Here is a 23,453-nt window from a genome sequence, read left to right as displayed (position 1 = left end):
AGATACATGCTAAAATACATGCTAGTTTATATAACAACTTTAAGTTCGTAATTATTTTGGTTTGAAAACATTGACCTTTTATGTATTACTAGAAATTAAGTCTTCAATTAAAATTAAAATATTGTAGGTTTCATAGTCAAAAGATGTTACTAAAAAATAATAAGAAAATGTCGATTTTTTGAAATTTATTTTTTTAATTTTTATTGACTTAAAAGCGTTTCACCAAAAATTTGGTTAAAGATAAACACAGATATTTTTTCAGTATTTTTTAAACAAAAGGTAAGGTAGGATGTTTAATAGATAATTCTAAAGTATAAAATTTGGTCATATGAGATAAACACAATTATTTTATAAATATAATAAAGTGGAAAAAATAAAATATGTGTTTAACCTATGAAATGAATATGAATGTGACCGTAAATAAAATGAAAAGGATTGATAAACTCAACGAAATATTCAACGAAAGCAGGTCCACGAATTCGACGTGGCCTGACAGGTGTCCTCACGTCTTAAAAGCGCTTATTTTGTGTCTCGAAACGGTCATTTCGAGAAGAATTTTTTTTTTCTCGAAATGGCCGTTTCAAAATCTGAAATTACTGTTTCGGAACTCAAATTACCGTTTCGGGACATTTGAAAATTTTCTCTCTCCAACCCATTGAATGGAGTTAATTTGTGGATTTATTGAATATTTCGTTGAATTTATTATTTTTTTAAAATGAAATAAAATTGTTATACAAATATAAAATCTAACTCCATTCTTTCTTACAACTTCTTTGTCAAGTCTCAACTTGACTGTTCAAATAATTCAAACATCCTTGCTGCTCGGCATCGCCGTCGCCGGCGATCAGATGGCCGATGACATGGTACCGCAATCTTCTTCTTCGCATGGAGCCTCTCCGCTGGGATCTTCAGTCATCCCTATTATGAACCAGCTACAAGACATTTTCGCTCAGCTCCCAAATCAATCTATTATAGAACTTCCTCAAGTGGCCGTCGTCGGTAGTCAGAGCAGCGGCAAGTCGAGCGTGCTTGAAGCCCTAGTTGGCAGGGATTTCTTGCCCAGGGGCTCTGATATCTGCACTAGACGACCACTAGTTCTTCAGTTATTGCAGACAAAGAGGAATCAGGATGGTTCTGAAGAGGAGTACGGGGAGTTCTTGCATTTACCTGGGAAGAAATTCCACGATTTCAATGACATTAAGTTGGAAATTCAGGTATTGTTCAACAGAAATTGATGTGATCCTAGTTCATACACTTGCTTTATTGGCAAAACTGATATGTAACTGATATACAATTGCCTGGTATTATTCTTCCGAATCAATTGAAAAAATGTTGTATAATGCCAATTTTGTTTAGTTAGTTTTGGAGTAATATTCCCATGATAGAGGTTCTGATGACAAGTTGCGTTTAGGAGATATCTATCTAAGCTGTTGTGTGAGGCTAGCAATGAATTTCCATATTCCTACAGATTTTTCTCATAGATAATTTGCAAATTAGGGTACCCAGAAATGTCACATGGATGTGGATTTATTTTCCCATAGTGCTTCTAGTTATCAACAAAAAAATTTAGAGTGTAGCTTTTATGCTATTTTAATTTGCCAATTAAATAAGAAAAGCATATTTGAAATGGATAGAAGTGTGATGCGAGAGGGGTTTCAGTTAGCGGTTAATTCCGTTAATAAGAAGTTGATTAGTAGTTTACTATAAATTAGGCATGGCGGTGCCAAACTTTGTAGTAAAATGTTTAGTTGAAACTCTATCTCTCTGCTCAAGGATTCTCTATTTTCTCATCTTGTGGTTGCTTCTACTTGTCATCTAGGATTCTTCCCTTTTTATCTCCAGATTCATAGAAGCTCTTACAGTGTTAAGAGCTCGTTTCTCTTCTCAGCTCAAATTCTAAGTTTTTCATTCACTATTTTAAATTTGTTATCTTTGATTTCAAAGTCTTAGACCTAATTCTAATACAGGCTATATCAAAGTGTTGACAAGAGAAAATGCATATATTCTCTCCATTGACCAAATTTGAAACTTAGCTAGTCCACTCCATCAAATGTATACAGTATACTGTTATAGAATTGTCACATTCTATCATTTTGTTTCATTGAAGTCTACCGTTTTCAGTTTGTTAGTGCATTTGTTGCAATGCCCTTGGTTTTGAACAGTATACAATAGTATTTACCATTGTATTTGTGTTTTAACCTCTTCAAGTTTCAGCTTACATTAGCTTAGTTTGTAAGAAAATGATGGAAATAATTTTAGCCCCTTAAAGATTCGGTTGTGTTTTGCTAATCTACTACAATGTATATCCCTCATCCTATCAATTATCAAGGGAAATTTGTTTATGACATCTCTTATATTGAAAGGCTGTGACAGAAAGGGAGGCAGGTGGGAACAAAGGTGTTTCGAACAAGCAGATCCGTTTGAAAATATTTTCTCCAAATGTTCTTGATATCACTTTGGTGGATTTACCTGGTATAACAAAGGTTCCAGTTGGTGATCAACCACCTGATATTGAAGCTCAGATTAGAACGATGATAATGTCATATATCAAATATCCCACCTGCTTGATATTGGCGGTAACACCAGCAAATTCTGACCTAGCAAATTCAGATGCTCTCCAGATAGCTGGAAATGCCGATCCAGATGGTAAGTCTGTTTGAGTGAGAAAAATTAACAAAGACTTCTCTTCTAAATTTGGTGCTTATAAATTATGCTTTTGGTCGTAGGTGAAAGAACAATTGGTGTAATCACTAAGGTATCTATGGTTGTATTTTTGTCCTTTTTTTTGTGAGAAAAGTGAACTTTGTTCTTCTGATATCGATTTGATGTTACCCTTACCTCCTATCTCTTCAGTTGGATATCATGGACAGAGGTACAGATGCCCGGAACTTTTTGCTTGGGAAAGTAATTCCTTTGCGTCTTGGTTATGTGGGGGTTGTCAACCGCAATCAAGAGGTAATACTTCAGCTCAAATTTGATAGGAAAAAAATCCAAATTTTAGAAATGGAAATAATAACTAGTATAGATAAAGTTAAGATGTTATTCATGTTAGAATTCATCATTTAGTGGTAGCACCCGCTCTACTTTACTGTATGATTTAGCTTGCACTCAGCCATTTTTTTTTAATTTTACTGTTATATAGATAAAGTTAAGATGTTATTCATGTTAGAATTCATCATTTAGTGGTAGCACCCGCTATACTTTACTGTATGTTTTAGCTTGCACTCAGCCATTTTTTTTTTTAATTTTACTGTTATATAGCAAATATATGTCCTCTTTTATTTGCCTTATCCATATGGATCTGTTTATGTTGTTAAATCTTTGATGTGTATCTGATTAGTATATGTATGGTTTCGATGGTGAATCACAAGAGAAAATGTGTCAGACTAGAAGAACTAGATTATTAGGGTTATTATCAGTTGATCTACTAATAATAACACAATTATAGCTCAAGTGTCAAGAGTCGTGCCTAAGAGACCAGAGGTCACGGGTTTGATTCCCACTAAGAACGCCTTAATTTGAAGCGAATACAGAAAATAAAAGAGGAAGAACTTTGACCCATTGCAACCCTAATATATGTACATTACAGTATCATGAAATGCTTTCATAGATGTATCTGTAATATGATGTTTCTTAGATGATCTGGTTCTGAATTCTGTTTTACCCTTCTTAAATCTCTTATGCTTTCCGAGGCTCTAGGTATATCAATTATTTAACTTGCAACTTTGAAGAATACAAATGACAATTTTCTGAAAAATGTCAACTTTTCATTTAAAGTAAAACGCAAGATGCGTTTAGTGAATTACATATAGGAGTTTAGTGAATTACATATAGGAGGGAGAAGAGAAACAATTATGTTTGTATGTTAGATAACCTGGTCCAGTGAATTTATAGTATTATTAACATAACCATATTTATATACAGGATATTACGCTTAATCGCAGTATAAAGGATGCTCTAGTGGCCGAGGAAGAGTTTTTCCGAAGTCGACCAGTAATGTCTATAATTGTGCTTCCTGTCTTATGTGGTTAGTGTTTATCTGCTACTCATCTCAAATTTCTGTCTGTATCCTATGCTGTAATCAGGTATATAATGACCTTGCTGATCGCTGTGGTGTTCCCCAGCTTGCAAAGAAGTTGAACCAGGTATGCTAATTATAGTATTTCTCCTATGCTTTTCTTCCCTGTACAGGAATATATAACATTTTCATTAACTGCATCTGTATGTTATTTCTAAAGCAGAACCACTATGCACTCTGGTTCCATTCACATAACAAATGGGAAATAACATTGTTAAATCACCTAAAACATCGTTCAAGCATTAGGTGACATGAAGTTACTTTCTTTCTGCATAGGCTAAGATTTTCCTTTCGCCTTGATCTTTATAACTATCAAGTAAATAGTCTATTACTGCATTAGAATCTGCTTCTGATCTCGATCTTGAACCAGCTATCGCTAACTTTCAGATTTCCGTCTTAACTGATGAATTGATCGGGTTCAACAGTTTAATTTGTGTAAATATTTGACATGTCAAGGAGTTTCATATGGGCATGAACTTTTCTTATGCTTATTCTTAGACACATTTGTTTTTTCCAATTTATCTATTTTTTCATCTCAAGGTTGCCAGTAAATTATGCTTCTTGTAAGCAGATACTTGTTAAGCATATCAAGACACTACTTCCCGAGTTGAGATCCCATATTAATACAACACTAGTTTCTGTTGCAAAGGAGTATGCCAGCTATGGAGAGATCACAGAATCAAAGGCATGTAATTAATATTTTATTGTTTTTGATTGTACCTATTATTTAATTCTAAAATAATATATTTACATGCTACTATTGTTTGATCTAGGAAAACATTCCGCAGCACTTTTGATGTTATTGCGGCTTTATTTTTGTGCATAAGCAGATAAAAACTTTCTGCAGCACCTTTTGATGTTATGGTGGTTTTATTTTTGTGCATAAGCAGATCTATCAACATAGCTATCATATTTCTCCTACAGTTGGTAGTTTTCAAGATTTCACTGTCTTTCTCATAAACCTTTATTTGGCTATTCAATAAGAACCAGGAATACCGGAAAGTTGTTCTGGTGTCATGTTTTCACTTGGTTTTAGCTTGTGAGCTTTAGGAAAATAAATCCTGTCTTTGGAACATATAATTGCATATATATCAGATCCATTATGTTTATTGGGATTGTGTGTGGTATAATCAATTGTATTTTAACCATTTTTGGTCTAAGGTAGATTGTATTTCTATGTGATTTATGACGTTTGATTGGATTTAATTTTACACACATGATACCATTTTTGGTATCATGTTATCACTTGGTTTTAGCTTGTGAGCTTTAGGAAAATAAATCCTGTCTTTGGAACAGATAATTGCACATCTATCAGATCCATTATGTTTATTAAGATTGTGTGTGGTATAATCAATTGTATTTTAACCATTTTCGGTCCAATGTAGATTGTATTTCTATGTGATTTATGACGTTTGATTGGATTTAATTTTACGTTTAGAATTTTGGTTTATGAGATGCCTACAGATATATAACTTTCTCTTCTGCATTTGGATAAATAGGCAGGCCAGGGAGCTCTTCTTCTGAATATTCTATCAAAGTACTGTGATGGTAATCTCGTACAGCCATGCTATGGACAAAATAAACTATCCTCGTTGCTTTAATCAGCTTTAGATCCTAACAGTCATTTCCTTGTTCGAAACAGCTTTTTCTTCAATGATAGAAGGGAAAAATGAAGAAATGTCAACAGATGAGCTGTCTGGAGGAGCACGAGTTCATTATATTTTCCAGTCCATATATGTTAAAAGCTTGGAGGTTTGTATTTTTTATATGATGTGCAGTGCAAAATGCAGATCTGTTACCAGTCTAAAGAATTTAATGTCTGAATTCTTCTGCAGGAGGTAGATCCTTGTGATGACTTAACTGACGATGACATCAGAACTGCAATTCAAAATGCAACTGGGCCCCAGTCTGCATTATTTGTACCAGAGGTAAGTCATATGGTGCCTAATGGCTATGTCTACCTTCTTTTATTTTTAAAATTCTTTTTATTGGAACCTCTGGAATTTGTGAATACTTTTCTGTTGGATTTGTTATATATAGTATCATATCTCTCCTACTATACAGGTTCCCTTTGAAGTTCTTGCTCGAAGGCAAATTGCTCGTCTATTGGACCCAAGTCTGCAGTGCGCTAGATTCATTTATGATGAGTTAGTAAAGGTAAATGAACATTAATTTTGGTTTTTATCTAACTTTGGTTAGAGATCATTAACATTACTTCTTGCAGATGAGCCATCGTTGCATGGTAAATGAATTACAACGACATCCTTTTCTTAGGAAGCGGATGGATAAGGTTATTGGGAATTTTCTGCGAAAAGGCCTTGAACCCTCAAAAACAATGATTGAGAACATTATTGCAATGGAGGTATATTGTCTATATGTTGTTCCAAATTGGGAAATTGCAGGATAAATTATGTGAAAATTGATGATATATTCATGATGTTGAGGCGTAAAGTTTGACGATATATTCAAATTATGTTAAAATTAACAGGTTCCATCTAACTAGATTAAAATATCCAATTGGCATGGCTGTAAAATATTAAAAAACTCAAATTAAAATATTGTGATCAATGCAACATGTTAAGAGTTTTTAAAGTTATTTATTATTAATGAAATTTTCAAATCAACACAGAAGTTTAAAATAAATTCAAAATCTATTGGGCTTTTAAATGTATTTTCCCCCCAATTTTTATCATTTTTTTATTTATACTATTTTTTTTTTGTTATTATTATTATTATTATAATTTATTGTATTGATTTTATTCTTATTCATAAAAACAAAGAAATTTGTATTATTGAGAAAATGTTATTTATATTTGGCTATTTTCCCTCTTTTCTGTTGCTGGTTCATCCAAATTTCTCAGCTGCTTATCCTGGTAATTCTACCTATTTATGTGTGGTATTGAAGATAGTGATATTGAAATTTCTGTTAAGTGCAGTTTTGAAATGTTGTTTTGGAAGCTAACTCACTAGGGTAGTTCAAGTGACAAAAGTCTGTGTCTAAGAGACCAAACGTCACATGTTCTATTTTCACTTAGAACGCCTTAAGTTGAAGTGAGGGTCATGACTGGGAGGGGTCGTGCTAGCTTCCTAAATTAAAAAAAAATGTTGCTTTGGCAGTCTTGGTCTTGTTATACTCTTTTTTTTTGTCTTTGACAAGCACAATTTGTCTGCCTACATCTAGGAACTTGGATCTGAGAGGATTAAGTTAGTTTGTAGTCTAGTTAGTTTCGGTGTAGATTATATTTATTTCTATGTTTAAGGTTGAAGTTTTCCTATCCTATATTTTTTTCTAACTATAAATCATCTGCATCAAATATATATTCTGTCATATCCAATACTCTGACATAAATCTCTTTATGATTTTTTCATTAAAACTATGATATGCAGTCACTATGAGTATATAGTATTTTTGAATTCTTCACCTTCCTGTTAATGTGAAGTACTTGTGAATTCATTGGTCTTTTGTGACAATCAATGCAGATGGATTACATTAATACTTCACACCCAAAATTTGTGGGTGGGAGTAGAGCTCTAGAAATTGCTCTCCAACAGACCAGGTTGAATAGGGCATCCACATCCAATCCTAGGCCAAAGGTAATTGAAAAAGAAGCCATGGTACTTATACCCATTAGTTTCTTACTTTCAATAGATCCCCTTGTCCAAAAATAGATGTGGATAAGGACATTATTTTACCTATATTTGCTTGAGTTAGGATGGTGTGGATCCAGAAAAAACACCTGCACCTGATAAAAGCAAGGTTCGTGCTATGCTTGCCATAACTACAAATGGAAATGTCCCTGGTCAGGTGGTTCCACTCTTTCCTTATATTTGGTGTTTCTGGTTGTACATGTTTTAACTTTTTTATTGTGCTACTTAACTATAATTTTCTAACATTTTTCTGTTATGGATTTTGTTGCGAGTTAGGCAGTGAGGCCTGTTACAGAAGGTGAAAAGCCATCATCTGGTAAATTTCTCTTTGAACATATATACCCTATTTTGGAAACTAGTATTTTGTCACAATCCCATAAGAAAATCACCCAAGTTAATAATTGAAGTGATTCTTTTTTTTTCCGTTTGGTATAAAAAAATTGGATCTATCATTCAGATTGATTATTATAGTGTGACCTTTTGTTGCTTCATTTGGTATAAAAAATATTTTCTTGATCATGATTCAAATTATACTGTAGTTGTTTGGCTTCATTTGGTTTAAAGATTTTTTCAGGATCATGATTAGATTATTTTTTTAGATCATTGTGACTTTTCTCAAATTACAAATATAGATTTTCCAGATCATGAACATGGAAAGAAATGGATAACAAAATTATAATGTATTTCTGAAAATTGGTATAAGGTAAATCAGTATGGACTAGGTTTTCTCATAATATCTTACTTGATGCATTTGATTGGGGTATATGATAAATTCTAGCGTGATCTACCCATAGTTATGTGTTCAAGCTATCCTGACCACGCCTAATATGTTATTATGTAGGGAGTACCAACAATTTACCTTGGGGGATCTCATCTATTTTTGGTGGTTCTGACAATCGCACATCTTCCAAAGAGAACTCAACAAGCAAGCCATTCAGTGAACCTGCTCAAAGCATGGATTATGGCGTCTCTTTGATTCATTTAAGAGAGGTATGGGACCAAGTTCTTCTCTTCCAAGCCATATTATTTTCATGTTAAGCTTGATTTTAGTTCACATGTTTCTAACAATTTACATTTATGGCTTTAAGCCTCCATCTGTCTTGAGGCCTTCAGAAACCTATTCAGATCAAGAGACCATTGAAATAACAGTCACGAAACTGCTGTTGAGGTCATACTATGACATTGTGCGAAAGAATGTAGAGGATTCCATTCCTAAAGCGATTATGCACTTCCTGGTAATACAGTCAGTTCTCACTTGTTACTTTTTATCTATTTGTCTTCTCTTCTAGAGAACAGATGGGAAACATACTTAGGCCTTGTTTGATCATCAGGCACTTCATTAATAAAATCATTCAAATCATCAACTAAAATATTAAAATACTCTTTACTTTATTTTTATAACAATTTAAAAATTAAATACAAAGGACATTTCAGTCTATTTAACTCAAATAACCTTATTTTTCTAAAATGAAAAATTTATTAAATCCAAATAAGGCCTTAATATCATCTGTTTTGCTCTCCATATGAATTAGCTGGTTTGTCCAATGTTTGATGCATATGTTGGTTGGAACTGAGGAAATAAACAGAGGTGTTAGACTTGCAATGCACACTTTTTTTTTCTCAATTAACAGAAAAATATTTCTTTGATTAATTGCTTTACCCCTTTTCTAACATGATTGCCTAATTGCTTCTTTGAGTATGGATTTATGTTATTCTTCCATAATTTAATTTCTTATTATTCCCCATCACAGGTAAACCACACAAAACGGAACCTTCATAATTTTCTTATTAAAAAGCTTTACAGGTGAGTGAATGCTCATAAATTTTTAGGTTCTGTTTGTTTTTCACATGTTCTTTCTGCAACTTGCTAAATAATATGATAGTACTTAACCACAAGGTTTGGTTGTATACTTTTTATATATTGGATTGTCTCTTTTTAAGGGATAACCTGTTTGAAGAAATGATGCAAGAGCCTGAAGAGGTAGCGACCAAAAGGAAAATTACTCGCAAAATGCTCGGTGTCCTTCAACAGGCCTTCAGGGTACATTCCTTACAAATCTTACTCTTAAACTGAACATAAATAATCCATAAATTTGTGCTTCTTATTGCTGATAGTGTCATCGTCATTTAGTTGTTTCAAAAAAGCAAAAAAAAATGATTTCATATATATCCTTTTCATCTTATTTTGAGGACAAGAGTATGTATTAACTTGTCTTATCATCGTCAACAAGTTTATTGGAAAAATCATTGTAGGAAGAAAAATTATGCAACTTTTATTAGGGTTGTGATTTGGTACCAAACAAAATATTCCTAGAATAGTATGTATTCTTGCTCATGAAGTTTACATCCTAAGGCTTTGTTTAATTACTGATCCCATTTGTTATGTTATCATATTTTATGATCGGGATCATGATCCATGGAATCTACATTTGTTATGTTTGTAAAAATTTACAAGGTCTAATAAATAATCTTTATACCAAATGAAGTAAAAAAAATCTCACTATACTATTCATCATTATACTAAATGAAGGCACTAGATCATACTTATCTGTGTTATAATTGAGTACTTGATCCAGACATTGGATGAATTAAGTTTCGATGCGGGGACAGTTGAGAGAGGTGGTTACAACCTAAAGAGTGATTCAACTGGACTTCCAAAAATACAAGGCACCATCCCTTCTTATTCTTCTTCATCCATGTATTCTTCAAGCAGCAGCAGAGGATCAACCTACTCTTATGCAGAAACTTCACCATCACATTCTGGTAAGATGTACTATAATAATGGTGTAGGGGAGGTGCATTTCTATTTTCTAGGTGTGACTTAAACATCATAACATACATACATCAAATTTCACCCTTAATTCTTTTGTTGATAATAATGAGCTTAGCGGAAAATCCCCCAAAGTTTTGATATTATTATTATTGTAGCTATTATTAGTAATATAAAAGGCATTGTGCCATCATATACTCATGATTTGGTTGAATTGTAAAATTGTCTTTAAATGTTTTGATCTTAAACCCATAACATGGTCGCCCTATACTCATAATTGGTTGTTTTAAGGGTTAGTTTGATTCAGCTTATTTTCTTTAGTTAATCACTTAGGTATTTTTTAAACTGTTTCGTTCAAACTACTGTATGCAAATAAGTTAAATCAAACATGTTTTATTTTCCTGAAGTGTAAGTAACTTTTCAAATACTGCCTTCTTTCTTCATCGATAATGCATGATTGTTAATGCGGTGACAAACCCTCTTGTGATACAAAATTACTATTTGAATGTTGTGTTAAAGTTCTCATTATGTGACAAAATTACTAAATGAATGTTTGTGTACAAGTTCTCATTCTTGGAATTGGTTTCAACTTATGTACTTGTACTTGATCAGGTGTCTTCAGATGAAGTGGGTGGTGATTGAGTACCAGTTGGAGGTATATGTGAACGAGTAGGGGTATATGAGTTGTATGACTCGATAATGGGAAATGATGAAGTGATCGAGGATGTAGAAGAGTGATATTTGGTATTATCTAGATTCTCCACTTGAATATCATAAACTAGATATGGTTGATTTTCAAAGAAAGTGACATCCATCGTGGTGTATCTTTCTTTGTGATAGTAGAATAATGTCGATATTCTTTTTGAAATGGTGAATATCCTATACAAATTTATTCAACGGACATAGAATTTAACTTACTTATGTTGTGAGAGTGAACGAAAAAAAAAAAAAAAAAAAAAAAGTGAATGAGTGACATCAAGAAGGTGTCAAATTTTACTAGGAAGTATGAACACAAGAATGTGAAAGAATATCCTTTGCCTAGAAAAAGGCGTTAATCATGTTATGAAATTGATTAAAAAATCATATTAACATATTTTTCTTTCACAGGAACAAACGAGTACATTGAAATAAATTAACTTTTGTATTATAAAAAAAGATTTTGGACAAGTACATAAAGTTAGTACATAAAGTTATGATAACCTAATTTGATGATTTCAACATTTTTATTTATTTGAAAATAATAAAATATAGTAAAAGAATGGAGACTTAATCATCTTTCCTTTAATATTGTTCAAGTAATGTTAGATTTTATATTTCCTAAGTCTGACTTAATAAGACTTACCCGTTTCTAAATTATTGATTATCAATAATGTTGATTAGTTGTAAATAAAATTTAAATTAATTATTATTATTTATCAATGAATAATAACCCTACTTATAAAATTGAGCACTCTTAGGCCTTGTTTGATCTTTGGGTTATTGGGGTTTTATCCGGGTTTTATCCCAAATAACCTTGTTTGATGAAATTAAGAAAAAACCAGTTTTTTATTTTTTATTTCCAAAAATACCCCTACTTCTCTTCTCCTCCCTCTCTCAATACATTTTAAAAATATATTAATTTAATTTATATTTAAATAAAATTTAAAATATAATATAATAAAATAAATATTAAAAATTATAGATATAATAATATTAACTTTTATTAATACATCAATTAAAATTAAAATAAATACTAATTTTATAATTATAATTTAAATATTATATAAGATAATATAGTATATTATAATTTTGTTTATATTGTGTATTTATTTTTATTTAATATAATAACATAAAATTTTAAATGAAATAAATTTTATAATATAATAACCAAAAATCAAACAAATCTATTATAGTATTTATTTAGAAAAATAATTTAAAGTTAGTTTATACCAAAAAAAAAATAATAATAAATTTCTTTATAAATATTTAATTTAAATGAGATATATTTATAAATTAAATAATATTTTTTATTTAAATATATTTAACTTTATTTTTTAGTATAATTATTTATTAAAATAAATTTAAATTTTAAATGGTATATTAGATAATATAGTTGGTTAGAATTTTATTTATATTTTGAATTTATTTTTATTTAATATAATTAATATAATTTTTTTAAATGAAATAATTTATTAATTTAAATTATATAAAAATAAATTTTATAATGTAATAAAATAAATATAATATATATGTATATATTAATATTATTTTTTAATAATATAAAATAAAATATTTAATTAAAGGGTAATTTTGGTATTTTAATTTATAAAATGATTGATTTGATTTGGGATGTGATGGTTGGGTTTTGGGATAAAACCTGGGTTTTATCCCAATAACCCAAAGATCAAACGAGGCCTTAGATAATAACGGTATAGGTATAGATTCAAATGATTTAAATTATGACGTATTTTTTAATCACTTGTATAAATTGATTATTTAATTTGATGTTTCCTTGAAGATGCCTTCTTCTCTCTCTCCTCTCTCTCATATTCACATGTTCTGAGAAGCAGCAATTTTTTGACATTTTCTTTTCTTCAACTCTAATTCATCGTGCTTCGTACACGATCTCCACGAAGAAGACGAAGATCCTTTGACTTGTGTTTTCAATTTTCATTGCTTCTCGTTTACGCTACTTGCTTACGTTTCAAATTTCCAATTCAATTCGATTCAAATTGAATGAATCTTAAAAGATGGAGCTCGAAGATCTGAACAACATTAATGACGGTGGAGAATACGGAGAGGAATCAGAATCAACGCCATTGAAAGAGAATCAACGAATTCACAGACTACATCATTTTCCAGGTGCAGTTAGAAGAAAGGCGTATATATTCGACGGAGAAGGTAATTATTACAACAAGGAATGGGATCTTCTCGAAGGTAAAGGAAAAGAATTCTGTTGGTATCATATTGAAATTCCTAAAGGCAATATTAATCATAAATTATCTCAATCAGCTCAATACTTAATCGATCTTCTTTCTCCTCCATTAAAGCTTCAAGATATTCTCTCATTAGTTAGCAATGGACCTTTCTGTGGTCATGTCGATGGCGCTCTTGTTTTTCGCGTTAATTCTCCTGGTCATGCCTCTAGTAAATTCACTTTCAGATTGGCCGCTAGAGTTACGCAGAATTCTGTTATAACCGTCTCTTTAGGTCGTGTTCCTAGGCTTGGATTCTCTCCCGTCGGTCATTCTCTCCTTTCGGAGATTCCTAGCGTTGAGAGTCCTCGTGGTAGTATTAGAGACAAGACTAAAGATAATGACGAATGCGGGATTGTTATTAGGGAACATGTTTTGGAGTTTCTGTTGACGATGAATCACTCGGAGGAGGCTGATAATCCGGTACCGAAATCTGTATCAGGTCTTATAGTTCATATACTCGATACTCATGTTGATCATTTACAAGATGTCGTCACTAAACTTGAGATTGATCTGGATGCTGTTGAATTGGAGCTTGATACAGGTAGGTTGTTTCTATTGTTCATAATCAAGTCTCATCCTCGAACTGAAACAAACTTGCATTGATTGATTGTTTTAACGCAATGCAGATGGATTTGCAAAGAAGCAAATGCTTGACGATAGGAAATTTCCAAAAATGCTTATGGATCTGCAACGGCTTCTCCAGGTTATTGCGCACGGAGAACAAGTGTTTCCTCGAGTTAAGGAGAAGTGTTCTTCGAAGCATTGGTTTGGGAATGAAGACATAATTGCTCTTGAAGAACTAATAGGATGTTTAAGGAGATTAAAGGAGAATGTAGGGTTTATAGCTAATCGTGTCGCAGCAATTCAAGCTGGTCTCGATAGCTGGCAGGCGGAGGAAATCAATAGGAAGTTATACTGTCTATCATTCCTTTCAATCATGTTCCTTCCATTATCGATTATCACTGGAGGTAACAAACAATTGAACAAACATATCTTATTATATCTCAGGCTGATCGATTGATTTATCGATTGATAGACTTTTTACTTGTTTGTGGAAAAAACAGTGTTTGGGATGAATGTAGGAGGAGTTCCTTGGACGGAGCAGAGAGATCCTGCGATAAAAGATGGTTTTCGGAATGTGATTCTAATATGTGGTGTGATGATCATGTTTCTCCTCCTTTGCTACTTCGTGCCTTCACTTTACACAAGATTCGCAGCTTGGAGAAGAGAAAGGGCGGTGAGGAGTAGCGGTTATTGGTCGGTAAATAAGAAGAAATCATTTCTAAAGAGAAAAACACTAGGTGAAGAGAAAAGAGGCTACCTTAGAATATGACAACCACTTTTCAAACTTTTTTTTCATTTTTTAACCAAGGTAATAACATTATATTTTTTACATTCAATATTTTACCATATTTCTAACTCATGTTAATCTCTCTTTTCAGGAGGATGAATGTTTATATTCTCCATTTTCAACCTCTTCCTTCACATTGTAAGTATGTATTCTTTACTTACTATTTGTGCATTATTATTATTATTATTATCATCTTCTCCTAAACCTGTACTATTAGATTTTTGAAATAATATTCATGTATCTTGTTTTTCCATAGATTCTTAAAAAAATGCATTTTACAATATGGGTTATTTGAGAATAATTCAAATAACCCAATCCAAGCAAGGCACTAGTTTCCTTGTTTGTAAATCGAACATTAAAACTTTGATCTCATATGCAAGATTTTTTTGAAAAGATATTCTAGTTACTGTGTTCTATAATAACCCATTAACCTTAAGTTATGACTACAAATAAGATAATCAAACTATTTATTTCAACAGTCAATCTCAAATAGTGGTGAATTTCAGCCAATAAAAAAGTAGAACCAATGACAAAAACGAAGGTTAGTCGAAGATATTATCTCATCTGCCAATAATATACTAACCAATGGCCAATTTATACAAGTGATAGCTCTCCAGAAGGAATAGTTCTCTTGACGAGTTTAGCCCACGATTCGTTTGTCTCCTTGATAACCTTGAGTGCGTAATCCTGCCGCCAATACAAAACCAAACAGATCATAATCAGAACACTTTTTCGAGAGATGATTGGTTTAGAATTTTGTTTTTACCTTGTTAGCTGGCTTGTTTCCAAGACCAAACTTGTTAGCAGGCTTTCCATCTGGGATCTTATAGTCTCTAAACCAATCCCTTATTGCAGTAAGAGTGCCCTACCATAAACAAACTTACCCATTTTAATAATCATCATCTTCATCCTAAGAACAAACAAACATACATAACATACCGGGAAGTGTTTCTCAACATCGTCGATGTCATTAACAAGTGAAGCCCTAGGATCATCCAATGAAATAGCAACGATTTTCCAATCAAGTTCACCTTCATCAATCATAGCTAAAACAGCTAATGGTTTAACCTTCATTATCTGTCCAATCTTTCCGCGAACATCGCCAATCTCCACCACATCAACTGGATCATTATCACCAAATGCTCCTTCAACTTCATTGTTTGCATGTGATGGATCTTCCCATGTTTGTGGAAGCAATCCATAGTTCCAATTAATATTGTATCTTAAACCCCACCAAAAAAAAGGAACAATTCCAGTTAGATGATGTTATATTAGTCTGGAAGAGATGAAGAAACTGAGGGTCTCACTCACGGGTAGAAACGAAGTTTCCCCTTCTTTGTATCCTGCTTTATAGGAGTAAAGACTTCATCTGTGGCGACCTCCATCTTAGCACTGGACTCTTTAGGAATCTCAACTATGAAATTATAAACGCCATCGCCTAAATGCAATGGTATATCATGCCAAGGGGAAATCTGTTCAATCCAATCCAACCCAATCCAAATTTATATATATAATTTGTCTAATCTACATTGTTTCAAAAGGAAATGAAACGAACCTTTCTTCCAGACTTGTCATGGAAGAAAACTCGGTAATCTAGGGTTTCGGGCTGGCCTTCTTCTTTGATCTGAACGTCGGGGTTGTATATAGCGCGGCAAGTGAGCAGATTCCTTCTAGCGGCAGACCTGTTGTTGATGCATATGCCGCCGATAGCGTGAGATCTCAGAGATGGACCTCTGAAGAAGAAAGAAGAGGAATTAGCCGCGGCCGCGATCGTGAGAACTCGAGCCGCCGCCGCCATTTCAGATTGAAAATGAAATTGAGAAGAGAGAAACTAATCCACAAACACCAGTTGTGCAAATGGTAACGGCTGATTGGCTGTATGTGCTACTCACTCACACAGTCACCTACCACTTTACATATATAAAAATGAAGTTTTCAAATAAATTATTTATAATTTCTATCTTCAATTTTTTTTTAAGTAAATATATTAAAAACTAATGTGTATGGATAGCAATCAGATTTTCGATCGAATTTATTGACTTACCAGATCGAACATCGATCGAATCTATTGACTTATCAGATCGAATTTATTGACTTACCGGATCGAACATCGATCGAATCTATTGACTTACCAGATCGAAGATCGTATAATGTCAAGATTATAACATTGAGAATTATGTCAAGATTATAACATTGAGAACTATCTATTAAGATTGTATAATGTCAAGATTATAACATTGAGAACTATCTATTAAGATTGTTAAAGCTTAAAGGTTTTGCAAATAAAAATTGGAAGGTAGTCTCTATTTTCAAATAATTTTGAATTTAATATCATAAGAGTGACCCACCCGATAAGTTTGATTCTCATCGGAAGCATGGATCATAACTATGAAATGTGATACTAATTCTGACTTGTTTTTTTCAGTTTAAACGGGAATAATGACTGTGAGGGGTCATTTATTCAAAAAATAAAATAAAATATATATATATATACATGATTCCCCTTAAAACTTCAATCACACAAGATCTAAACTGTAAAGATCCAAAATAATAACACACAAAGAGAACTGAATCAAAGTCCAATAATATTCTCTTAAAAGTTCACATGGATGAACAAATGAAATTCAGAACTGGTTGAGCTAGAAAGTGTTTGAATAAATATAGATCAGAATTACATGGCAAGAAATCGTAAATGCGAGAAAGGGTAGATAGAGTTTATTATTCAAAATTTCATTCCCATGTTTGGTTCTTGACTGGCTTGAGAATCTCTTGAACCTCCAAGAGAGTTTCCTCATCTTTCCCAGTTGTTGTCAGTTCTATTGCAGCATTCACATTCTCTTCAACCTGTTATCAAGAGCGTTCTTAATGAGAATTGAATACTCGGGTTTGTTTAGGGTTTAGGAATAATCATAACCTGTTGAACAGAGTTCATTCCCACTAGCACGGTCGCTACATCTTTATTTGACAAGCTATACTGCAATGCCAATTTCGATATGTTCTTCCCCTTCCCTTTACAGTACTCTCCAGCCTCTTTACATGCAGCCTGCAATTCATGATTTTTTTCAAAAACAACATCCTATATATGAATCATAATCTCAAACAAAAGAAGACCTTAAGTTGAGGTGAAGCTGGATGCCATTGAGGTGGACCAGTTTCTGTAAGAAGTCCCATTGAAAGAGGAGAAGCATTAATAATCCCAACACCTTTGTTCTTCAAATAAGGCAGCAAATCTTCCAACGATGAATCGTTTATACAATAATGACAGTACGAAAGAACCACATCAACAGTCCCTGGTGGTATACGATCAAGAACATATGTAAAGATCCTCAAAGGAAGACCTGTTATACCAATGAACCTAATCTTGCCCGATTCCTTAAGTTTTTGAAGAGCAGGGATTGTTTCATTAATAATCTGTCAAAGAAGATAAAATAACTGTGATGAGTAAGTACAATGTTTAAATCTATGATAGATAGTTAAAGAAAAAACCTGATCCAGTGAACCGAATTCGATGTCATGGCACTGTAATATATCAACATAATCAAGCTGTAACCTTTCTAAGCTTTCATCGATGCTGCGAGTAACTCTATCGGCACTGAAATCAAAACCTTCAGCATACCTGCCGCATTTGGTGGATACAATGTATTGATCTCTTGGTACTCCGAGTGCTTTCAGTCCTTTGCCGAGCATCTTCTCCGATAAGGTTGCTCCATAATACCTAAATATTGCTTGGAAAAACGTCTGATTACGAAAGAAAGAAAGAGTACAAAAAGTAGAGAAATGGGTGGATGAAAGATCTCTCACGGAGAAGTGTCGAAGAAGTTAATCCCGAGGCTAAAGGCTTGACGGACGGAAGAGATGGCTTCTTCGTCGGTTACGGGGCCGAAGACTTTGCCGAGAGGAGAAGCTCCGAATCCAACGCAACTGAGCTTGAGACCGGTGTTTCCGAGAGATCTGAGTTCTAGGGCAGGAGCAGCCATTGATGATTGTATGATGAGGAAGAAGAAGAAGGTATATATTATCTTATAAAGTGAAATTGAAAGTGAATTATTTGATGTCTATATATAAAACCATAATCAATGAAAGTTCTTGAAGAGGTGGGGATTTTGTCCTCCTCAAATCCAAAATCAATAATTCTATGCTTAATTCACTTTCAATACCCTATTTCATTTTCTTTGTTATTATTGTAAAATTGAATATTACCTCAAATTTTTATTTAAAACTAATTCAAACATGTAAAAAGAACAAGATTGATTTTATTAGTAAAATAATTGATATTTAAATAAATATAATTTTTTATTCTTTATAAATATTTTTCATTCTAATTGAAACATGAATTAAATGTGATAATAAAAGTGGGATCTTGATCCCTAATGGTCTTCTTTGTCAATTCAAATACCAAAATATGTAATGACAAAACAGAAGAAAAAAATCAAAACGATAATGTTGACAAATTTTAGTGTGAAATTTTTCTGTAAAAATCACGGAACTAATCAGGTCACTTAATAATCCATTATTATTAACAATGTTACATACGAGGTTCATTTTAGATATGAACTAGAGTGAGTAATCAATTGCATCAAGATTACACAACAATTTTGATAAATTATAACAAAAAATATAAATAGTAAGATCAACCAACCTTATCAATTCTGCAATTCTGATTTTACTTCAACTGATGTAGCCCCAGAAATAACCAACAAATTGTCAACGTTTCAAGTCAATCAAACGATGCAAACTCCAGTAAACAAAACTTTTTCAGCTGCTACCTCAAACTCTTAAATTTGTTTTTGCTCTGATCTCTCTTTTGTTGTTCTCAAAACCTAATTAACCTAAATAAAATATAATTCAGTTCATTTATAACCTATATAAACCCATATCAAGTTAGGTCTTTTCAAATAGGAGGACAAAACCCAACAAAATCCTGAATTACCATTTTCCAATCTTAATAAAACAATGTCGTTTTGAATAATAAAAAGATAAGTCATGAGATCCTCCAACTAAACCCTTCTCACTGCCTAAAAATTCTCTCATTATGTCTCAATTTTCTAAAGTTGATTTCAACTCTGAAGGCAATAAACTTCTTTTAATATTGTTTGGGAGTTTATATTCTGAACCTTTAATTTAACACTGAGAGAGAAAATGAAATATCTCTAATCCTAAATTCTAAACTAGAATAGAGATGGGTGGAACCTAATCATGATTAAACATATAAATATTGAAAACAGTCAGAAGTAAAATAGTATATTTTTCCAAGTACAATACACAAGGTTCAATTATTGTCAAGAGGTGCTACAAAAATTCGGTCTCATACAACAAAATACGGTCCAACATTTTTAATCCATACAAAATAGTCGATCATTTAATACTAAATACAGTCATTCAGAATCAGTTTCATAAAATACTCAGTTATTCATCATTGGTCATTCCTTCCACACTCATTCATACATATTTCTCCCACTCCAAGAGTCCCTTCAACTAGCATATAAAACTATGGATGGTTACTTACACCACACAAGTATAGTGAGTTTAAAGACCCAACAAGCATTTAAGATTTCAAAACAATACTAATAGTTTACTTCATTTACAAAGTGTTACTTACGCATAAAAGTTTATTGAAAAAGCTGTGAAAACTTCATTATATTCAGTGTAGTTACAGTAATATCTTGAACACATGTTTTGATCTTAAACCCTTCAGAGCTGATCCTGAAGATAAGAAATCCGTATTCTTTTAAGCCAGTATTTGGAAGAGCACTTTTCAGAGTCAATCCCTAAAGTCTACAACCTGTTTATAGACCATTATCAATGTGGGTAAATATTTTAGAGATCATCCTAGAAATCAAATCCCATAGAACACAATCAGTATTTTGGATTCAGCTGACCATAGCTCATCCTGGCCAGCCTCCTCCCATATAGTATCACCATGATTCCATATCTCTTTCATTAAAGTTTCATAAAAACAGATCATACTATGGGAAACATGAACATGCAAGAAAAATCAGATCATACTTTAGAAATCTGAACATGCAAAGAAAATTATATCATACTTTGGAAAACATGAACATGTAAAAAATATCAGATCATACTTTGGAAATCATGAACATGAATTCATGGACATGCAAGGAAATCATGCTTTAGAAACAGTATGTATTATTTAAAGAATCTATATAACATTGTGTGGGTTTCTAAAGATGGTTTTAAGAAAAAACTTGTTTTAATTTCGAAATGACTCTAAGTTGATCTTTGCTCTAAGGATGGTTGTTCTTCAATGACTCTAAAGAGAGGTCTTAAAGAGTGGTCTTGTTTCTTAGTGAGAGGGAAAATAGGCATTACTAAGGAAATGAGTCTATTGTGTAGATTATATAGTCTCAGTCATGAAAGCTTGGATGACATGTGTCTTAATTTAAAGGACACGTGTCTTAATTTAAACAGTTGATTAAAAAAGTGGGCTGAAAACAGTTGGCTAAAATAGTGGGTTAAAACTTAAAATAGTGAGTTAAAACATAAAATAGTGGGTTGAAACCGTTGGCTAAGGCATGGGGCAGAATATTGTTTAATCAAAGGGGCATGATCAAATGATCATCGGTTGGTCTCTCAGTCCTAACTCAAAAAAACATAGGGTCATAACTTAGGAATATTAAAAAATTTCAGTCTAAGGTCTCGTCTTGGGTCTCGGATTTCCTCGGTCTTAGGATCCAATTTCTTCGGTCCTTGGTCTCCGCCAGGACCGAACATCTCCGAACATCTTCGAACATAAATGAAATTTAGTGCATTACAGAAAACATAGAGGATCACGTGCCTTATCTTTTTATTATTTAAAACAGTATGTCGTTTTATTAAGATTGGAACAGGTTGATTCAGGATTTTGATAAAAAAAAATATTTAATTCTCTTAAATATACTGCATAAAATTCCTGAACCATCCTGATCTATGGTGATCCTCCAACTAAACCTCTCACACATCTTACAAAATTTTCATAATTTATATTTTCATAATTTATATGTTTAAATAATAATAGAAGTGTATTCGTCTAACCTAGATTATTCAAATTTATAAGGCTATTAAATAGGGTTGTAGTAATTTTACAGATTTGAGATTTTTTTTTCTTTAATAAAATTACTTATATCAATTATAGAGGATTGATAGGGGCACCGAAGGGTCAGCGAAAACAAGACCACGAATCTTACGTGGCCTGCAACATATGCATGAAAAAGAAAAAAAATATTATAAGGAGTATAAATACAACCCTAAACCCAATATCCGCCTATAATACTCAAATTATCTCTCTCTCTCAAACCTCTCCGACTCCGGCGAAAATCATTTCCCAACCCAAAATTCTAGTTCATGGTATTTCATTTTTTAGATTTAGTTATGCATAATATTTATTTATTTATTATTTTATTTCAATGTTAACGGTCTTTTGTTTTCACTTTTTCAGATTGTAAGAACCTTAATAGAGTTTACAAGGCAATATTTGTTACAAACAAATTGGAGAAACTTCTTTCTTACTTAGTCGAGATCTTATAACAAGTCGAATGATGCTGTACAAAACGCTGCTTTTGGAGATTCTATTGTCATCCATTTTTATCCACATGTTTAAATCGGTTTATTGTTTAAATTTGTTTATTGTTTAGATCTGATTATTGTATAGATTGTTTATTATATAGATTTGTTTTCTCCTGAAATTGTTCATTTTTGAGACGTTTTGTCCCGAAAAATGAAGTAAAATACTTATTTATTTTGATAGTCGTCTATAAAATTGTGTTCTTCAAGTAAAACAATTATACATTATCCAAAAACTCAAATTGAAATTCATTACAATGTTACAATTTATTGACAACATTCATTATTTACGGATAAACAAATAAATAAATCGTGAAGGTCGTTAAATAGATAAATATTTATACAAATAACATTTGAAAAAAAAGCGTCCCAAAATTGTTCATTTTCAGGAGAAAACGTCCTGAAGTACACTTTCATTGAAAACGTCCCGAAATTTCACTTTCAAAACAAAAATATTCCAAAAATTTCATTTTAGGAGAGAAAACTTCCCGAAAAAAATCATTTTCAGAAGAAAATGTCCCGAAAATGAAACTTTTGAGACAAAAATGTCCTTATTTTTAGAAGAAAACGTCCTGAAAAAAAAAATCATGATAAAAACGTCCCAAATGTTTTATTTTTTTAGAGAAACGTCTCGAAAATAAAAAAAAAAAATTTGTTAGTTATGTTGAAATACATTTGTATTGGAAGGGCGTAACTTTGTATACATTTCACAGATTGAGAGAATTTTTTTTTAATTGTCTATTTTTCATAGACGTTTTGATGATTAATTTTATGATTTGTTTATTATGATTTATGAATTATCTTCTTCTCTTCTTGTATTCAATTGGGTCATACTTAAGAACAAAAACAATACAAACTATTGGTCGGTGAAAGAATATATATAGATATATGTTTCATTTTGATCGGATTATACGGTAAGATGTATAATCTAACTGTTAACATTAATTTGTTTCAAATTGTCAGTTAAAAGAACAGTTTTGTTGTTTGTAACAAATCAATATTTAAAATAAATTGGTCACGTTGTAAATATGATGAGTTTCACTTTGTCAGTCAAAGTGAGACGTGTCATTATTATTATTATTGTGTTTT

The 23,453-nt window shown here is 32.1% G+C and overlaps 4 protein-coding genes across 4 annotated transcripts; 2 read left to right on the top strand and 2 right to left on the bottom strand.

Moving 5' to 3' along the window:
* The first annotated feature begins 783 nt into the window (after positions 1–783).
* Positions 784–11,380, top strand: LOC124944725 (dynamin-related protein 3B-like). Its single transcript, XM_047485065.1, has 21 exons — positions 784–1,214; positions 2,364–2,646; positions 2,727–2,755; positions 2,854–2,955; positions 3,925–3,993; positions 4,086–4,145; positions 4,650–4,763; positions 5,578–5,626; positions 5,721–5,830; positions 5,914–6,006; positions 6,143–6,235; positions 6,303–6,440; positions 7,559–7,672; positions 7,791–7,883; positions 8,003–8,042; positions 8,568–8,716; positions 8,815–8,961; positions 9,478–9,530; positions 9,668–9,767; positions 10,303–10,489; positions 11,109–11,380. Exons 1-21 carry the CDS (start codon positions 849–851, stop codon positions 11,120–11,122), a joined length of 2,403 nt encoding a protein of 800 aa, XP_047341021.1. The 5' UTR covers positions 784–848; the 3' UTR covers positions 11,123–11,380.
* Positions 11,381–13,024: 1,644 nt separating this feature from the next.
* Positions 13,025–15,085, top strand: LOC124945537. Its single transcript, XM_047485992.1, has 4 exons — positions 13,025–13,994; positions 14,080–14,421; positions 14,518–14,825; positions 14,896–15,085. Exons 1-3 carry the CDS (start codon positions 13,226–13,228, stop codon positions 14,784–14,786), a joined length of 1,380 nt encoding a protein of 459 aa, XP_047341948.1. The 5' UTR covers positions 13,025–13,225; the 3' UTR covers positions 14,787–14,825; positions 14,896–15,085.
* A 174-nt stretch (positions 15,086–15,259) lies between these two features.
* Positions 15,260–16,700, bottom strand: LOC124945538 (soluble inorganic pyrophosphatase 6, chloroplastic-like). Its single transcript, XM_047485993.1, has 5 exons — positions 16,360–16,700; positions 16,116–16,276; positions 15,744–16,026; positions 15,571–15,669; positions 15,260–15,491 (listed from the first exon to the last, which is right to left on the bottom strand). Exons 1-5 carry the CDS (start codon positions 16,600–16,602, stop codon positions 15,399–15,401), a joined length of 879 nt encoding a protein of 292 aa, XP_047341949.1. The 5' UTR covers positions 16,603–16,700; the 3' UTR covers positions 15,260–15,398.
* Positions 16,701–17,372: 672 nt separating this feature from the next.
* On the bottom strand, positions 17,373–18,850 carry LOC124945118 (L-galactose dehydrogenase). The gene is made up of 5 exons (XM_047485496.1): positions 18,606–18,850; positions 18,291–18,519; positions 17,916–18,215; positions 17,719–17,847; positions 17,373–17,648 (listed from the first exon to the last, which is right to left on the bottom strand). Exons 1-5 carry the CDS (start codon positions 18,779–18,781, stop codon positions 17,535–17,537), a joined length of 948 nt encoding a protein of 315 aa, XP_047341452.1. The 5' UTR covers positions 18,782–18,850; the 3' UTR covers positions 17,373–17,534.
* Between the last annotated feature and the right edge of the window lie 4,603 nt (positions 18,851–23,453).

The sequence above is a fragment of the Impatiens glandulifera genome, chromosome 7 (genome assembly GCF_907164915.1).
Source record: "Impatiens glandulifera chromosome 7, dImpGla2.1, whole genome shotgun sequence".
In the NCBI taxonomy this organism is placed as follows: domain Eukaryota; kingdom Viridiplantae; phylum Streptophyta; class Magnoliopsida; order Ericales; family Balsaminaceae; genus Impatiens; species Impatiens glandulifera.
This window is presented reverse-complemented; position numbering and strand designations above follow the sequence as displayed.